A 14,392-nucleotide genomic window follows, 5' to 3' on the forward strand; every position below is an offset into this window, starting at 1 on the left:
TGTCATATGTTAAAAAAAAACTAAGTTAAGAGAAATGTCATTATTAAATATTAAGATAATAGAGTAACAGTACATTTCAGGCAAAACTTTAAAATAGTGCTTCACCATTAATAAACGGCGTTGTGCGTGTAAAAGTGAGACGTAAAATGTTGAATAACTAAGTTCTTATAGCATGCTGACCATCTAGCCAAAATACATCACTTATATTTCTTATGCCTTGCGTAGACATTAAAGCGTACCAACCAAATTAAGGGCCTCCGGAATAGATACGTATTAAGGAACCTATTTAAAATTAGTATCCTAAAAGCAAGGCTAATCTCATATGATATACCCGATATCGGAAAGCAAGGAGGTTGAGTTGAGTGGGACAGGGGGGGGGGGGGGAGGTAGGAGGAGATGGAGGAAGCAGAGGGGGGAACGAAAGAACAATAGACACATTCTAAAGCCGAGGTTGTGAATGTACAGGTAGGTATGCGAATTGTCAATAGCAAGCAGCATGCTACGGAAGAAGCGTGGCCACCATAACTGCACTGTAGCATAGTTTTTTATTGTTCGGCGCAGTCATGTAACACACTTGTTCCTGGTGCTCGTAGATCGTACCAGGACGCTCCGTACCTGCCCTCGCCGCCGGCGCCCTACAAAGGCGAAACGACGCACTGCGTCGGCTCGCAGACTAACGGTGAGCTGCCCAACAGCGCGACTCTGTCACCGACGGTGTCTCCTTCCGTCCCCGACGCGGCGGGCGTCGCGGCGCCGCCCACGGTGGCTACTTCGTCGTCCACCGCCGTGGGTGACGCTTCCACCAACACCGGAGGCGGCGCCGGGGCGAAGCCGCCTCTGCAGAGGGCAGCGACCGCCGCCCACTCTCTCACAGAGTCCCCTGACGAGGGTTACGTGGGCGACGGCGCGGACGGGTCCGACATGTGACGTCAGCAGCCGAGGGCGGCGGCGGCGGCAGCGGCGGCGAGGCGTCGCTCCAGCGTGCCCGTGGCCGGCGAATTACGCTGGCGCTTCGACGACGCCGTCGACTTCTGCAAGGGGGACAACGTCGCCCTGTGATCGCTTACCGCAAAGACATCCCCTCCGGCGCAACATAGCCCTGATGACCGTCTCTGACACTCACAGGGGAGCAGCAGGAGGCGACATAAAGTTATCACACATTGTCTCTCAAGCGTCTTTCTCCTCCCTAGTCGTTCAGTACGCCCGAATGACTGCCATGGCGTTAACTTTCACTTGCCCTCGGTTATCACCACAGAGTTTGCCTCTATTGGAGTACAGAGGTCGTTCCACATAATTCAGGTATCGAAATTCACCATCAACAGCCGCAAGAGTCGTGTCCTGATGATACATTTCACTGGTCCTTTTATGCACCGCCTTCGACTGGTCGATTGTCGTTGCACAGTCGTCTTATATCTAGGCTTGGGGTTGCGTTTCCTCTCCCTTCCAAGACACTGTATTAGTGAGGGTGATGAGAAATCTGAGGCGGTCGGTGGAAGAGACTGACGACCAACAAGAGCGTATTTTATGATATTATACGTTAAATTCAGAGTGCAATATGGCAAAAGAGTTTATATATTGTACAGTACTCTCTAGTCTTACATTTGAGATTAATTGCTACTGGCATGTGATACATTCGAAGCACAACAGATAACTTGAACTTAACATTTCTTACTAAATTCAGGGCTAGTAATTTCTTCCTCTGACGCTTCCAATGGGGTCTACACTGTCATAATATCAAACATTCTTCATATCCTGAGAACCACGTCATCGAGTTATCTCACGAATTATCTGATATTCCACCTCATTTCTGTTCTACTTAAATTTGTCAGCAGTGATGCGCACATGAAGAGCATACTTTCTGCACCACTTAAATATTGTGCATCAGATAATTTGATACAGTTTATTATATCTCCTGTTATTCTCACAGTATGCTGTTGTTCCACTCACATTTGTGAATAACGAAAATGTTGCTTTTCATGTTCTTTGCTGTAATGGATAAATCTAGAAAGAGACCCTTACACCTATATCTTTTTGCAAAAATAATGACGCACCACCGGCTTCTATTCAATCCATTGTGATTGTCATTGTTGCTCTACCTTTCACCTACCTGCGAACATAAACCTCCTCATCTCTATAACGTCAGTAATAGATTTCAATCTGAAAAAGTTTTCAATTAACAGAAAACATTACGCGCCTCGCAGAGACAATAGTAAGAAAAATCTGAAAAGAAAACTCAGAAGAAACTCTTTGAAACTTAAAGTGTTTTGTTGACTGTGTTCATGAGTTTCGTCTGTTACTCAGTAGTGGTAAAATACGTAACACTGTTCCATCTCTGTGCTAACACGTAGTTGCTGATTTCAGTAACAGACAACAGGAAGGTGTGGATGTGAACTGGAGATTGCTCTTTTGTTCTGTCTGAAATGGAGTTCTGAAATATGTAAGTATTGCCAAATAATATTAGCTCCATTACCTCCATCGCTGGACAACTACCATGTCAACACAACTTTTTGGATTCCTACAGTCGTTGGTAAAGCCCTGATTCATCATCGCTGACTGTTACCAAGAACCTCATTAGTATCTACATGACATATCCGAAATATTGCTTAACTATCATTCTTTCGTTTGAGTGGATCTTAAGTGCAGCATTGAAGTTTTATTTTCTATTTGAATGAGAGGGCAAAAGCTGTAAATAGCATTCATTCGCACCAACTCATTCCACAACATTATCTCACCACATATACGACGGGTTAATGAAGTGGAGTCTCCACCAATTCTGTCTCCTGTTGCTGTGTAAAAGGCGTATTTGTCAGGAATTGCTTATAAGAAACCGGTTGCGTCGCACCGCACTACCACATTAATTCCTTCGCGTTCGTTATTTGGATTAAACACTTACCAATTAACATTACGAAGAAGGGAAATTATTATATGTGGAAGGTTGTTAGAACTTGCGTTTTCGTTGTAATTATAATATCAGTTTCCATAGTTTTCAGTCATTACTTCAGACAGCTACCAACTAAATTAATAGGCAACATTATAGTTTTGTTTTTGTTGTGCTGAAATAATTATGCTATTACTAACCCATTAAAGTGCAAATGTAGCATTCCACTCGCTTCTTACGACGAATTAGCGTCGAGATCTCTGTAGTGAGATGGGTAATGAAACGTCTGCGTTCCCTGTATCTTTGTTAAATACAGTCTAATATTAGGAGCTAACACTGGAGTCATCTTTCCATAATTTTGTTTCTTCAATCACATGGCAACCCCGTCGACTTATTTTGTTCTTACTTTCATTCATTTATCATCAACAAAACTCTGCACAGTGTGTAACTGATTTAATATAGTGTGGGGTACAATTTTACGTATGCAACAAGCATTGAGATTTTGGAGATAGTGTTTTTGGTGAACGCGGTGTCCAGGAGAGAGATTTTATCAGCAGTCGTCAACCAGAGACAGCAATGGAGAAATAACATCTGTTCCATAACTGGAAATTGTATTATTAATCTTACTTGATTTTTTGAAAATTTCTGGCGAGTAACCAGTATCAAGATGATGATGACTGATTTTTTCTTCTCAATGGCAAACATTTAAGCTACTATGCTTTCAACTCATGTCATACACTGACGCCAAAGATGAATTTCTTACTATGCAAATAGTGTTGTGAGTAAGATTGTGTCATTCCCCTGTGTGGGACGAACTTTTCTGTCACTGTAGACTTTTCTATTAATCACAAATGTAAAATACGAAGAAAATCGTTACTCTCACCTGTGTGTAAATGAGTGTGTAATACAGAAATGGTACCTAGGTATTAATCACATCTGTGATAGCCTGGGTATGTATTAACATCTAAATACTGAACTGTGTTTTTTACTCTGTAAATATTCTTTGACATTAACACGAATCTTTGGTAAAATGCTTGTTCATGTGCAGAACAAGCTAAATGTTTTAGAGTCTTTGAAGTGTTGAATCTGACATATACGATAACAGACTTGATGTGTATGTAAACATAGGAAAAGTGTTAAAATAAGCATGGATTCTGCACTATGGGACAACGATGATCAACTTTGACTTTCTTCGGAACAGACCGTTTTGTTCTCGAAATAAATTTGCAAAAAAAGGACGTAACAGTGTCACACAGGGTACAATTTTCAGACACTAACGAGCAAAGGGAAATCTTTTTTTACATAGTGGTACGAAGTCAGGATCCCATACATGACAGTCCTTATTTTATAATGCATGTAGCACAGTGCAATAAAGGTACCTTTTGTACAAACTGTGTTTGCCAGTACATTTATAATGAAATGTATTGAATGTTTTGTAAGTGTAAATAAAATTTTGACTGTAAACAGAATATATTTTCTACGAAAGAGAACGTACGATTTGCAGACTGGTGAGAGAAGAGAAGTCGGGATGCGGGTTTCGTTAAAGATTTGCACTTGTAAATGAGCGCCATACCCAAAGTCACCCTAGTTTTAAATGCCCTGCGTCCATGTATATTTAATAATTGTAGCAGTGAGAGACTTCAATAAAATGTGTTTCCTTTGTGTTTTTGTACAAATGTCTTCAACATGAATGTTACTTCTTTGCAGTTGTTACAAATAACACAGTTGTTTTTTGTAAGAAAATGTTGTTGCGTACTTGTTGTTACTTTTTGTTCATGACACTGAGTATAATTACTTTTGTAAGTCGACAGATGAATGGCTTGACTGATCTAATGTGGCATTTATTTCTATTACAGTCACCAAGTTTTGAGCGTAACCGTAAAAATGTTCCTAGCTCTCCAATCAAAAATGTACATCTAAAACATGTAAAAATACAGATTTTGTGTGTTTCTTTGATCAAATATATACCTAAATTTTTATGGTTAAAATGCATTATGCATATTTTCATAGAAGAAGCAATTTAAAGGAAACGTTTGATTAAGCAAGCCAAGTCTCTTGACACGGGAGAGACTTCCCTGATTGTCCTGGATATTCCGCATACATACTTCCCAGTTATTGCTGTTCTATGATACCCTGTCAGAATGTATTTAGTTGACTAAGCACTGTGACTATGAACTTAAGAATATACAGCATAATGCTAGGCTTTAGCAATATCTCTGTACTCTTTCAAGGAATACAACGTTTCATTTACAGTTCTGTCCTTCGCCAGCAACTTCTTACCTAAAGCAACTGAGAGTTATTCGGTTCGCATTTCATAATGTTTGAACAACCACAGTAAGTACAGAAAAAATTATCTCACAAACATTCGTTAATAACTGAAATGAAACGCAAAGAAGATTAAAATCACTAAGAAACCACTACTGAAATAGACGTAATAGAGTTTTTATACGGTTACATAGACGAAAATGTACACAAAAGAAATTCATCCAGTGAAGAACTGGTCGCTCAAGTACTGCTAAAGTTTCGCACAGGAGAAAACCAAAGACGTTACGTTATAAATATAAGTGACTTTAATATTCAGTAAATGATATGTGTAATTAAAAATCTGTTTCATTTTTGTGTGTATAATTATTTGGAAAATAATGTTTTTTGTAGTTTAGATTATAGTAAATGTAAATAAAAGGCAAAGTAAGACGTGTATCTTCCTAAATGCAAATGATAATACCATAATATATTAAAACCTATATCTGAAAATTTTGTTTTTTGGAGAGATACTAGACTTCTTTTCACCCAGAAGAGTCAGACATAATATTTAAAAACGTAATTTCAACAGACATGCAAGCTACTCGTTTATTATTTGGTTACAAGAACTCGTTTTACTTATTAATAATCTAGATAATTCATTACAGCAAAAGCTAAAAGACTTGCCCAACTCTTGGCCCTACTCCTTACGTAGCTTACTGATTTGTTTAACGTTTGAAACAAATTCTCTTTTTGACTTTTGAGACTTTTTTCGGAGAACTGACTGACTACTATTCCTCACATTCTTACAATTATGTTATTTGTGCACATCCGTTCCTAATTTGAGAGACATGTGTCGCACACACACAGAGAGACGCTATATATATATATATATATATATATATATATATATATATATATATATATATATATAGCATCTCTCTCTCTCTGTGTGGGTGTGTGTGTGTGAGTGAGTGTTTCACATCTCCCTCTGGATCGATTCCAAACAAACTTGGTATACATACTGCTTACTGTTTGGAGAGAAATAGAGTGGTGGTATGAACCACGACGGGCCAACGGCCTTGCCGCACTAGTAACACCGGTTCCCGTCAGATCACCGAAGTTAAGCGCTGTCGGGCTGGGCTACCACTTGAATGGGTGACCAACGCTGTTGGCAAGAGGGTTGCACTCAGCCCTTGTGAGGCAAACTGAGGAGCTATTTGACTGAGAAGTGGCGGCTCCGGTCTCGTAAACTGACATACGGCCGGAAGATCGATGTGCTGACCTAATGCCCCTTCATGTCAGCATTCAGAGACTCCTATGGGTGAGGATGACACGGCGGCCGGTCGGTACCCTTTGGGCCTTGCAAGGCCCGTTCGGATGGAGTTTAGTATGAACCACTAGCCTCCTAGGATAGGGATACGCATGATAAAGGAGTGATGGACAGAGGAATTGGGAGGAGTTAATGGACAAAGAAGGGAGGAAGAGGATATGGATAGCGCGAGGGAAGGGAGCAGGAGATAGATAGAAAGAGCGGAGAGCGACAGAGAAAGAGAAAGAGAGGGGAGCAGGGAGAGGTGGCTAGAGATAGAGCGTGCAGGAGATGGACTAATAAAAGATACAAGGTTGAAATATATAAATACCACTGCAACACTGGGGCCTCAGCTAATATATAAAATATGCGTAAATCCATGAATCATTTCATGCACAGTGACGCTATTTCCAGCGCAACACAAAGGAAATAGCGATACACAGAAAGAGGAGATGCTGGTGAAAGACTAATTACGTTTCATTACACCAACAGCGATTAGTCACTGAACTCACTGCCAACCGAAAATATTAAGGACTATGTCTACGTTAAAAGCCAATATATTTATCTCTTGTATCAGCTGGTATGCTACAGGAAGTATTTCATTTAATAGAATCTTTTTTGACTGAATTCGAAAGCTCATATTAAGTCTAGTTCAGTAATACGACGATTGTTGGGAAGTTGGCTCTGCAACATCCAGCAAAAGTATCTACAAAGTGGGCTAAAATTAAGAGATAAGATTGCTAGAATTCTTAATTGAATCTCAGAAACTGCTAAGAAGGAGTATCACGAGAAAAAGTCGAGATTACTAGAATATGGCGTACTTGCTCTGAACACTATACAGCACAGATAGATGAACAAATGAGATTGTAAGAAACATAGCAGGGCATGTTTCGTTACAGCTGGTATGTATCGTCTGGTGCGTCTGTCTTTGAGTGTTCCACACATAGCGAGTGTTAGCAGAAAATGTGTCAAATCGGGCGGACACCCAGCAATACATTCTACTGCAGCCCTACGTGCTATCCAATCGTCAGAGAAATTTTTGATTCAGTGTTTTGTATTTCAACGTGGGAGACAAAGTCGCTTCTTGGAACTTTACGCTTTTTGGGGATGAAGATAGAACGCGATCTAATTCTGAAAAGTTCTGGTATGCAAGACTATACTTTTACATTCCACAGCTGGCGAAATCACGGAAATCAAAAGGAGTGGTTACTACCCAGAAGGACTTGTTATGTCTGTATACGTTACTACGGTCAACAATCTAATAGAGGAATCACGTTTCAAAATTCCGCTGTAGTACAGTAGATAGCTATCTGCGACATCCGCTTAGCGGTGTTCGTACTGCAGTAGAGAGCCCCGCCCATTAGACCTCCCAATTTTAACGCTTTTTCGAAAAGTTTCGAAGCATCCTTTAACAAGCGTTCAATCACTGTACGCATCTTTTCATGAGCTTTCGAATTCCATTCAAAGTAACTCCGTTAAATTTTAGAATACGATATATGCTTCAATATCTTGGGTGATACGACAGTGCATCACGATAACAGGACGTTCCGATTCTGTAACTGTCTGAATTCTTATCAACTCTTCAGGAGAGTAAAGGTGCATTGCGTCTTAAGCGAATCACCCTGTAAGCCTCACGAATTTGCCATGCCAGCAAACACAGACAGTCGTCTTCCACCATGCTTTTCGCCTCTAGCTGATAAGAGAATATTTTGATGTGTGTGTGTGTGTGTGTGTGTGTGTGTGTGTGTGTGTGTGTGTGTGTGTGTGTGGACGTTGTGTTGAGGGAGGGGCAGCTAGTTGAATATTAATGACAACATTAATTTTTACGACAGACTTTATCTGTAATTAATAAGAGACTGAAACAATCTGCACTAATCTTCAGTCAGGCATTGAAAAGATTTAAAAGTGGCGTTAAGATTGGCAACTTGCTTTAAATGTTCAAAAATATCAATTTTTGCACTACAAGCACCGATTAAATATCTCATCGTATGGGGGAGATAGCAATTCATCAGGACATCTGGACATCAGGAAAGCCAGTCAGACTGCAGATGAGAGAGTTACAAACCACTCATGCAACATAGCCTGCAAAATCACTCAAGTGTGGGGGACACGTACCAAATAGGTCGAGCAGAGCATGGAGAACGTACAAATAGGTCGCCACGAGCGATTTCAGAAACGGAAGTCAGATCGCGTTCAGAGTAAAGTTAATTCGTCTGTAAAAGTGATATCAGTAAATTGTTGAGCTGTTCGTAACAAAGTTCCCGATTATACTGCTCTCCAGGAAATTTCTCACGATCAAATCATTCTGGGGACCGAGAGGTGGCTAAAACCCGAAACAGAAAACTCACAGATATTGAGCGAATCATCGAATCTTTACCGGAAGGACAGCTCAGACGCCATAGGAGGAGCAGTATCCATTACAGTTGACAAAAGTAATGTCTCTATTGAGGCTGATATTGAGAATGACAATGAGGTTATCTGATCGAGTAAAACAGGTCTAGGTGAAACAAAGTCAGTTGTTGTATGCTTTTACAGGACACCAGATTCCGCTGTGACAGTTCTAAAGTCATTCAAAGAAAGTCTACGGTAAGTAGCGCGTAAATAGCCACATCACACTGTGCTGGTTGGAGACGACTTTTAAATTCGAGACTGGGACGTCTGCTGATTCACTGCAGGGGGGCTGACACAGTGTCTAGCGAAATATTTTTGAACACGTTTTCCGAAAACTGTTTTGAGCAGCTAGTTCAGCAGCCCACACAATTCTCAGATATTGTAGCTACAATGCCCAGACCTTACCGATGATGTCAGTATAAAGACCGGGATCAATGATTATGAGGTCACCATAGCGATTATCGTTACGAAAGTTAATAAATCAGTCATGAAGTCTAGGAGAGTGTTTCTGCTGCAAAGAGCTGATACGTAGTTGTTAGCATCTCACTTAGACAAGGAATTGTAGTCTCCTAGTTCCAGTATGATGAAAGTAGAGGAATTATGAGCAAAGCTAATGGCGCTCCTGACAGTTGCGTGCCTAGTAAGTGGCTTAAGAACGCAAAGAACCCACGGTGGTTTGGCAATGAAATTCGGAAAGTGCTCAGGAATCAAAGCTGTCGCATTTCCGGTCCAAAGGAGTACGTGCAAATGACGACGGGAAAAGTTAGTAGATATTCGCTCGTCTGTGAACATATGTATGCGCGAAGCATACAACCACTACCTCCGTCTGGCCAAGAACCTGAGAAAATTCTGGTCCTATGAAAAATCACTAAGCAGGTCTGAGGCTTCCGTCTAGTAACTCATCGGCCAGTCTGGTGTGGCAGTTAAAGATACCAAAACGAAAGCAGAAGTTTTAAATTCCTCATTTAAGAAATCGTTCACTTAAGAGAATCGTACATACATTCCGTCGTTTGACCATCGCACAGAGTCCCTCTTGAACGACAGAGTATTTAGCAGCCCTGGCTTAGAGAAACAACTAAAAGAGTTGAAAACAAATAAATCGCCACGTCCGGATGGAATCCTAATTCCGTTTTACAAACTTAGTTAGCTAGCATTTGTCGCGAACGGCCCTAAAGCCAAACTGATCATTATCTAGCGCATCCACAATTTTCTTTTCCATTCTTCTGTATATTATTCTTGTAACATGGACGCATGAGCTGTTAAGCTGATTCTGCGATAATTCTTGCACATGTCAGCTCTTGCCATCTTCGGAATTGTGAGAATGTTGCTTTTCCGAAAGTCAGATCGTATGTCGCCAGACTCGTACATTCTACACACCAACGTCAATAGTCGTTTTGTTGCCGATTCACCCAATGATTTAGAAATTCTGATGGAATGTTATATATCCCTTAAGCCGTATTTGATCTTAAGTCACCCAAAGCTCTGTTAAATTCTGATTCTAATACTGGATCCCCTATCTCTTCAAAATCGACTTCTGTTTCTTCTTCTATCACATCAGACAAATCTTCCTCCTCATAGAGGCTTTCAATGTGTTCTTTCCACTTATTAGCTCTCTCTCTGTATTTAACAGTGGAATCTCCGCTGCACTCGTAATGTTATCACCCTTGATTTTAATATCACCTAAGGGTGTTTTGACTTTCTTGAATGCTGAGTATGTCCTTCAGACAATCATTTCTTTTTAGATGTCTTCACATTTTTCCTGCAGCCATTTAATCTTAGCTTCCCTGCACTTCCAATTTATCTCATTCCTCAATGACTTGTATTTATGTATTCCTCACTTTCCCGCAACATTTCTGTACATCCTCCTTTCATCGATCAGTTGAAGTATGTCTTCTGCTACCCACGGTTTCTTCGCAGTTACCCTCTTTGTACCTATGATTTCTTTCCCAACTTCTGTGATGGCCCTTTTTCGAGATGTCCATTTCTCTTCAACTGTACTGCCTACTGAGCTATTCTTTATTGCTGTATCGATAACCTTAGAGAACTTCAACCGCATCTTGACATTCCATAGTACTTCCTTTGCGTATTGATTCTTCCTGATTAATGTCTTAAACTTCAGCCTACTCTTCATCACTACTATATCGTCATCTGAGTCTATATCTGCTCCTGGGTACGCCTTACAATCCAGTATTTGATTTCGGAATCTCTGTCTGACCATGATGTAATCTAACTGAAATCGTCTCGTATCACCCAACCTTTTCCAAGTATACCTCTTGTTCTTGTGATTCTTGAACAGTGTACTCGCCATTACTAGCTGAAACTTCTTACAGAACTCAATTAGTCTTTCTCCTCTCTTATTCCTTGTCCCAAGCCCATATTCTCTTGTAACCTATTATTTTACTCCTTCCCCTACAACTGCATTACAGTCTCCCATGACTATTAGATTGTCATCCCCCTTCACATACTGTATTACCCTTTCAATATCAAAATACACTTTTTCTGTATCTTCATCTTTAGTTTTCCTTTATAAATGTAGAGATCAGAAACGAACTTCTTCTGGTCGCTTTAAACTTGCTTGTGAGACCTGTGGCGTTATCTGAGAACTCGCCGCTTTCATGTGGCCATAGACTCTACACGTGAGTCTTCACCGCAGCCCACACGCCACTTGCGTATGTTGCTGGGTAGACTTGGTCTCCATTCGTTCGGTAAGGAGATCGAGAGAACGAGTTTGCGGACTCGCGGCATTCCCGCTACATACGCTTTGGAAGAAATTTTCGCCATTAACTTGTAAACTACCATAATTTCTTCCACACAGTCAAGATTTCGGCTTTATATCCGTTCTCAAGTGCAAGTTAAAACGTCACAAAATGTCCGGCTTGCCTAAACGAAAGAAGCAGGTTGTGTACCAATTCATCGACTGATACGTTATCAGTGAATATTGTTACGTTTAGACATACATTTATATAGATCAATCTATTTCGAAAACAGATTTAAATTTATTTTAATGCTTAATATCTGTTTCGCGAATGTCTAAGAATTACGTTGACATACAGACATTTCCGAGGCGTTACCGAGTCTGCAACGACACACAACTTGAGCATGAAGTATATCTCCAAATGGTGCTTAACTATAAACATAAATTACAGGAACGAATAATAGGCTACACAACTCGCTGTTAGCTCATAAACGCAAGCTGACATGACCAAGTGAGTACAGAAATATTACGCGTTTTCGTCACAGTGATACAACAGAGACTTTCCTTTGTGCCCAGGTCTCGTTGGAGGCAGCACATACGTTTCCCCATGTTGGAGGAGAAATAGGCAAGAATGCAACCATTTTATCTATACTGGACGAAATTTCTGATTCTTTTGTCTGAAGTGTGAATTATATCGGGAAACTTATTCGAGATATCACTCCTACTGAAATAGATCACATTTCCAATTGTGTGTTATACATCAGTTGATTTTCTTCTTACACCGCCTACAATCTCACAAAAAACAGCCTCGTTAAAAGCCATTTGATTCCGGAAATAGGTCATTGAACCTGGTCAGTGTCACTGAACAACAGGAAGATCGCGTACTCATTAACGATAAGTCAGGGCTACTACTACGCTCCTACACGCTTTACTAAGAAAGAACGACGTGTCGGGTTAGAAAGCGACTCCAGCGCCGCCGTTCTAAGGCTCGTCGTACTGGCGAAACTAGAGCGGGAACGCATGAAGGGGAGGGGGGGGGGGTGGCGCTGGTTAGCACAGATGTAACAGCGGCGCCTTCGTTTGAGAAGCATGCACCCCGAACGTTATACTCGTTCTCGCTCCGTATCTCATGCCTATTAGATCTAGACCACGGCGGCTTGTGGGGTACAAATCTTCGAACATTATGAATTACCTCGAAGAGAATTGTCTATTGACGCAAAGTCAACACGGATTTAGAAAACATCGTCCTTGTGATACACAACTAGTTCCTTACTCACATGAAGTGTCGAGAGCTATTGACAAAGGATTTGAAATTGGTTCTGTATTTCCAGATTTCCAGAAGGCTTTTGATACTGTAACACACAAGCGGCTTGTAGTAAAATTGCGTGCTTATGGAATATCGTCTCAGTTATGTGACTGGATTCGTGATATCCTGTCAGAGAGGTCACGGTCTGTAGTAAGTGACGGAAAGTCATCTAGTAAAACGGATGTGATTACTGGCGTTCGCCAAGGTAGTGTTATAGGCCCTTTGCTGTTCCTTATCTACTCGTATATAAGCTACTTAATCTTAGCAGCCGTCTTAGGTTATTTGCCGATGATGCTGTCATGTATCGACTATTAAAGCCACAGAAGATCGAAACAAATTACAGAACGACTCAGAAATGATATCTGTATGGTGGAAAAATTGGTAGTTGACAATAATTAAATAAAAGTCTATGGTGATCCGCATTAGTGCCAAAAGGAGTCCGTTAAACTTTGGGTACACAATAAATCAGTCAAATCTAAAGGCCGTAAATTCAACTAAGTACCTAGGAATTACAATTACGAACAAATTAAACTGGAAGGAACACATAGTAAATGATGTGGGGAAGGCTAACCAAAGAGTACGTTTTATTGACAGGACACTTAGAAAATGTAACAATTCTACTAAGGAGACTGCCTACACTACGCTTGTCCGTCCTCTTTCAGAATACTGCTGCGCGGTGTGGGATCCTTACCAGATAGGACTGACGGATTACATCGAAATAGTTCAAAGAAGGGCAGCACGTTTAGTATTATATCGAAATAGTGGCGTGAATGTAACTGAAATGATACAGGATTTGAGGTGGACATCATTAATGGAAATGCGTTTTTCGTTGCAGCTGAATCTTCTCACGGATTTTCAGTCTCTAACCCTGTTCTCCGAATGGGAAAATTTTTTGTTCACGCCGACCTACAAAGGAAGAAACGATCATCATAATCAAATGACGGAAATCAGAGCTGGCACGGAAAGGTATAGGTCTTCCCTTTTTCCGCGCGCTGTACGAGACTGGAATAATGGAGAATTATTGTGAAGGTGGTTCGATGAACCCTCCACCAGGCACTTAAACGTGATTTGCAGAATATCCATGTAGATGCAGATGTAGATGATGTACAAGAGGAGCAGGCACAGCTGTAGGAATAACCATGGATGGGATGACTAAAATCCACACACACTGGTGTGTGGAGCCTGTCAACAGAACTACTGTGAATGAATGGGCTGATAATGTGAACGAGTTTCTGACTGGACTTGAACTACTTCCTGTTACACTGATCGGAGTCGTGCACAAGTGTTCTTCAAGATGTGCTCCCACATGTTCTAGAAGATGTGTTGCTGATAATTAGTTATCTTATGTGGTTTCAACATGATTGGGACTCCCGTGCATTCGATGTTAGGGATCCACACTGAGGCACGGTGCGGACGACAACTGACTGGTCACGGGGGTGTTGTTCCATGGCTATCTCCGTCACCACACATGACACCAACGGATTTCTTCTTGTGGAGGCAGATGCACTGCCTGGTATATGAGACTCTGATAGATACTCTCAGGGATCTGGAAGCTTGGACTGCCGCAGC

The 14,392-nt window shown here is 41.0% G+C and overlaps 1 protein-coding gene across 1 annotated transcript in view; it reads left to right on the plus strand.

The window, feature by feature from the left end:
- LOC126092697 (leucine-rich repeat-containing protein 24-like) overlaps positions 1-5,578 on the plus strand; it is a 67,166-nt gene extending 61,588 nt beyond the window's left edge. The window contains exon 5 of the mRNA XM_049908420.1: positions 594-5,578. Within this exon, the coding sequence (XP_049764377.1) occupies positions 594-927 (334 nt within the window). The 3' untranslated portion in view covers positions 928-5,578. The remainder of the gene's footprint in view (positions 1-593) is intronic.
- The last annotated feature ends 8,814 nt before the right edge of the window (positions 5,579-14,392 follow it).

Source organism: Schistocerca cancellata, chromosome 7, assembly GCF_023864275.1.
Source record: "Schistocerca cancellata isolate TAMUIC-IGC-003103 chromosome 7, iqSchCanc2.1, whole genome shotgun sequence".
Lineage (NCBI taxonomy): Eukaryota > Metazoa > Arthropoda > Insecta > Orthoptera > Acrididae > Schistocerca > Schistocerca cancellata.